The sequence below is a fragment of the Phalacrocorax aristotelis genome, chromosome 7 (assembly GCF_949628215.1).
Source record: "Phalacrocorax aristotelis chromosome 7, bGulAri2.1, whole genome shotgun sequence".
Lineage (NCBI taxonomy): Eukaryota > Metazoa > Chordata > Aves > Suliformes > Phalacrocoracidae > Phalacrocorax > Phalacrocorax aristotelis.
This window is the reverse complement of record NC_134282.1, coordinates 20,663,001-20,668,484: the sequence shown is the minus strand read 5'-3', so window position 1 is coordinate 20,668,484 and position 5,484 is coordinate 20,663,001. Positions and strand designations below refer to the sequence as shown.

Genomic DNA, 5,484 nt, shown 5'->3' with positions numbered 1-5,484 from the left:
TCACATATCCTTTTCAGCGATGGCGGTTAACTGTTTTGTGCTCTGATTTTGTGGGCTTTTGAGGGAACCTCGCTTTCCAGCATATGATGACATATCCATTGGTAAGAGGAAACTAACGGCCTTTACTTTACCCCTGGAGAAAAATGAGAAAGCATTATAAGAATTACAAATGTATAAAATGTGCAAAGGAAATAATAAAAAAAAAAACAACCAACAAGCAAAAGGTGAATGCTTTCAGCACTGGCACGCTGCATGGAGGCAGGATTTCATGCCCCACTGGGACAGGGTGCACACAGTCTTCCCAAGGGACCAAGCATAGAGTTGTCTGCCTGCCTGCCTGTCTGCTGAAGCATCTGCCTGTTTCCGTTGAGCCTCACATCTCTCCGTCAGTGCCCAAGGCGTATGTACAAAGTTATGCATATACAGAACCCTTAGGGTGCACATGCACCCCCATGGACCCAGGGGGTCCTTCAGTGGCTTTATGTTTATATGCATCAGTACCCAGGTACTGCAAGTGGGTGTGACAACAGAGGTTTCCAAGCAGTGAGTGTGCAGGTGGTAAATTACACCAGCTGTGAAAGCAGAGGGACAAACATGCTACTTCATGTGTCCCAAAACTAGTTGGTTTGGCAAGGAAATGGACTGGGTTTTGCAGAGCTTTGGTTTTCATTCTGACTGTCCTCCATGATTGCTGTCAGCTCACTCAGGCCCATGAGGAGCGTGAGAAAGGAAAATCATGAAACTTTGAAAGCATTTATATTCATGGTTACTGGGGGGCTGTCTTGCAGGGCAGCGTACCCCTGCAATTTCCTTGCTCCTTTCTCACCTGCCAATTGGACTTGTCCCACTGGAAGGTGAAACCATCAAGCCTGAACACCCCAATGGTGACATTTGTACCAAACAGGCCTTATACCTTCTGTAATTTTACTATAATAGCCCTGAAAACAGTTCTCAGCCTCTCTTATCCTGCCTAATGCATTGAAATATTTAGTCTTTTTTTCTTATTACCAAAAAAAGTGAGAATCGTGTCGTATAAATAATGCTTTAGCATATATTAATGAAAATGTTGTAGACATGCAAATTAGGGATGATTTGTTAGCAGTGCTGTTATTTTATTACTTGGATGCAACTGCACTCTAGAGGAATCCAAGGTGATGGTTCTACAGAGTTAATTTTAAAGCAAAAAATATTCAGCATCACATACAGGATTATAGCTTTGGAGCAAAATGTGAGAAAGCTACAGTGAACAAAGAATACAAAAACCTGGTGTGGACCAGCATGATGGGAAACAAAAATGTCATCGCTGTAAAAAATTAAGCTTAATTAACTTGCTGAACTTATTGCCACAAACTATCCTACTAGTTAAAAGCTTACTAAGATTGCTGTCTGTGTTAGACCTTTGTGTATGTAATGGAAACTTCCACCATTATGACCAGAAAATATATTAATCTTTTTTGGTGTAAGAAACGCAAAGCTTCATGCTATCACCCTGTTTATTGAGGGGCTTATGTAAAAAGCTCTTTCCATAGCCATTTCTTCTCCTCAAGCAGCCGACACTGAGTGGACATAAGCCACGGTGCCACATTCACGCTGTTCAGAGCTGACAAGGCAGCCCTAAAGATAGTGATAAAATAATCATCACTATTCCTTTGGCTGCTGGGTAACCGATGCTTTTAAACTTGTGGGTCCCAAAGCATTAGTTGTAATAGATCTACGTGGCTATTTTGATTGCTTTGACAGCTCTCTGTCCCCTTATGACAAAGCAGCAGCATTTGCCGTTGCCGTTCCTGCTCCTGCACGCTGACCCTGTGTTTCCCAACACATGCACTTGTGATGCGAGCTGGCTCCAGGGCAAACCTCTCAGAAGCCTTTATGTGCACTGAGTCTTAAGTTTCCCTGAACCCAGTGGAGCATATGCTGAAATCCAGAGTTACAGGGTCAGGGTGTTTTTGAAAACAATATGCGTTCCCTGCCAGGAACTAAATCTAGGTGTTTAAATGCTGTAAAATGCCTGACCCTCAAATGTCCTTACAAGAAAACCTAGGTGCCTACGAAAACTTGACCTTGTTGTCCCCTCCAGCCTCTCAGCGAGGAGCTGGGCTCCTAACCAGGTTTGCACGTGGAGTGTGAAGGCCTGTGCACTGGTCTGCTCTGAGGATGCATTGCTGTGTGAGGGTGGTACAGAATAAAAGCTGACATGATGTGCCATGCGAATGGGTATGTCAACACAGGTGACACAACCCACTACAGCTGTGCAGCCCCTGAGTAGAGGCTGCTGGAGTCCTGCCCCGGGACACACGTGGGCAGGCAGACCCATGGACTTATCCCTGTTCAAATGCACACGTGTTGAGGCCATTTGGACTCTTTTTCTTTTGAGCATGGCACTATCAGCACTAAAACCAGCAATCTACATGGATTCCCAGGGTGTATGTATCAGCAGCAGGAGGTGAGCGGGCCTGTTGTATATCACGGTCTCATTATTGGTGCTTCTACCTTTGATTGTTGCCCTGTGTTGGAAAGCTTCTCATCGATCAGCAGAGGACACTCAGGGCTTGTCCAGCAGCCATTTCACTTAATTTAGAAGCTGTCCTGAGACAGCTTCTCAAGGCTGAAAGCATTAACTTGTAATGCTTCCAATTACAGTGGAAATATGATACAGCACATCTAAATCCATGAGCCATATTAATCACACTTTCAAAAGCATATTTCAGTGTTCCTTGGTATCTCCATCCTTTTTGTTAAAAGTTTAAAAATCCCTTTCAGGCTTAGGTTGTCAGAACAACACATGGATCTGTGAAACTCTGCCTGGCTTTAATGGAGATATTTCAACCCCCTTTCCTCTCCCCTCAGCCTCTCTTTTCTATAATAAATTTAAACTGCTAACACTGGTAATCTTCATGCATTGCAAAGATGAGCAGGACAACTTAAGAAAAAGAGGTCTTCTGTCTGCTCAATGCCCATATAGATTCGAACAAAGATTTTTCCTGTATGCATTCAAAGATTTTGCTGTGGTGAAGGCAAACTGAACCTACCTGCACTTATAGACATGCTCCTGAAACAGCTTCATTTTGCTGGAACGCGTGTAGGAGAGACAGTTGGCCAGGGTTTTTTCAAGGCCTTTCTCCTCTCCACTGGTGAGCTGTGCTGCAGCAGGAGGGGCTGATGGCTGGACACTGCCTGGCACGTCCGGGAGCCCATTGCTTGGAGGCATCTTACTGGCCCGGTGAGACCTCGCTGTGGAAGGAGCGGGCACTGGTAAAGCTGTGGAGTAGCGCCGCACGGTCATGGTGGTATCTGAGTAGCAGAGACAAAAGCAGAGCTAGGAACAATAATTAATAATACTACTAACAATAATAATGAGAATTCAAATATCCTCAATGTATTTTTAATCACATTCTTTTGGCTCAAAAAAGTTTTGTACATGAGGAGGCTGAAAGGCAGAGGAGGAGAAACAGCCCCTTTGGGTCCCACCCTTTCCCTTAAAAGGCAGCTGGAGAGGAAAACCCACAAGGTTGGAAAGCACCCTGCATGTCTTTCATGCTTGCCGAAAGGCCAGTCAGCTGTTCCCAAGCTGAGGACACCCATAGCTACCAGCAGCCCCGGTTTAAGAGGCCCTCGGGTTAGTAACCTGACCACCGGGCTGAGTGGGTTTGTGTGACTGCAGCGCTCATCTAGCTTCATGTAAATCCACTAGTACTGTTCAGCCTCTCATATCATTCACTTTCATAGACTTATCTCTGTCAAAACTTGTGGGGGCATTCCTCCACAGCCCGGACCTCTCCAGGAGACTGGTTCAGAGCTGAGGCCGGGTCAGCCCCCAGACCTGCGGAGCACACGGACTGTAACAGCAGCTGCAATGCATGACACACCATACTGATGCCAAGAAGTTGTGTTAGTGAAGCAGTTTTCCAGCAACTGGACGTGACAGACACCAGACAAGGGGGTGACAGGCCTGAAGCACATGTGATGCCTAACAGCCTGACCCTGCCAATAACCACCTTCAATTCTAAATAACTGCTTCTCACCAAACAACATTTACCTCTAATTCCTGCTTCGTTAAATCTGCCAGGAGTTCCAAATAGAATTCTATAACCAAGGAATATTTCCATTTTTTCCTCTCTGATAAAACTGTGAAGAGAGTGTATTCCTATATATTGGCCCCTCTCTCCCTCAGCCAATACTAACTGCATTATCTGTAAAAAGAAAGTGCACGTCTGGCATGACGTATGCAATCCATCCCTGTTTGTTACTATTTGTAGAGCTTTTCTAGTCTTTTACTAAGGCAAGAGAGGTTATGGCATGATTACAACTGTTGGTCCTTTTCTGTCTGGAACAGACAGAGGATGGGCATAGGCAAAACAGTCCATGCCCACAAAAGCTTAACGCGGTAAGTCAAATTCTGCTTAAACAAAGAGGAACTGAACTCTTTGAGTTGAACTCTTTGCTTGAGCGGCAGCAAAATATTCCACTAAGCTCAGCTTGCAGGATGCAGGTACCCCACTAAAAAGATCACGGAGACACGCAGTTAAGGTGGTTTTAGGTGTGGGCACTGATGGAGGCCAGAGCACTTCCATCAAGTTAACTAAACAGCTTGTGGCTCATCTCCCATTCCCTGCAGACATGTATCAGCTGGGCTGGGAGATCCTGCACAGGCAGCACACATGGGTGCCATGGACAGCCCTGGCTCTTAGTACCTGTCTGCTCCTTTGGTGCTGGAGCAGGACCAACCATGATGCTTCCATGCAGGGGTGCTGGAGAACCAGCTGGCCCTTCCCCATCATCGGTGAGGCTCCTCACGTTGCCATTCCCACCTCCTCTTGTTGCCGCTGTCTCCGGTAGCACAGCTCTTTGCCCGCAGACCTGCAGCTCTCCCCTCAGGGCCCTGTTTTCCCTCTCCAGCTTGTTGATTTGAGAACGCATCTTGCGGATGACCTGGAGGAGGTTTGCATTTCCCTCCATGGTCCCACGCTGCACAGCAAGCCTCCTCACTCCCCCACCAAAGCTCCTGCCCTTTGGAGAAGCTCCTAAGCCGGTGGTGGGCGGACCCTGCTCTTAAAAGCCTTTGGGCAATAGGAGTCCCTCCCAGCATGCAGGGCTTGGGCCAGCTCCCTCCACAGGGAGGACTGGACTGAGTTGTCAAGTTACCAAGAGAGGGCCCATGATTTATTCATTCAAGGTCTCGTTTTTCAGAGCAGAGCTAGCCTCTTACACGCTGCACAAATCACTGTCAACACAATATCGCTGCATCATCGGAAAACGCTCCTGCCCTCTTGCTTGCATCACGCTTTGGTTTTCTCCAAAAGAACCAGGGAGGACAGAGCCCATTTCCTTTGGCTTACCTGCAAAGGCCAGCGATCTCCTCCGTGGCACAGAGGGAGGGGTTGCCCTTTGCTGGGCAGTGATTCATTTCTCCCTTAACATGGGGTGAATCTGGAAAAGAATTAGCCATTTCTCAAAGGAAAGTTAAATTTCCAAGTGAAAGCT

At 46.6% G+C, this 5,484-nt stretch overlaps 1 protein-coding gene across 1 annotated transcript; it reads right to left on the bottom strand.

Annotated features, from left to right (window-relative positions):
* On the bottom strand, window positions 1-4,959 carry CCDC195 (coiled-coil domain containing 195). Its single transcript, XM_075099211.1, has 3 exons — window positions 4,695-4,959; window positions 3,033-3,294; window positions 1-133 (listed from the first exon to the last, which is right to left on the bottom strand). Exons 1-3 carry the CDS (start codon window positions 4,957-4,959, stop codon window positions 1-3), a joined length of 660 nt encoding a protein of 219 aa, XP_074955312.1.
* Between the last annotated feature and the right edge of the window lie 525 nt (window positions 4,960-5,484).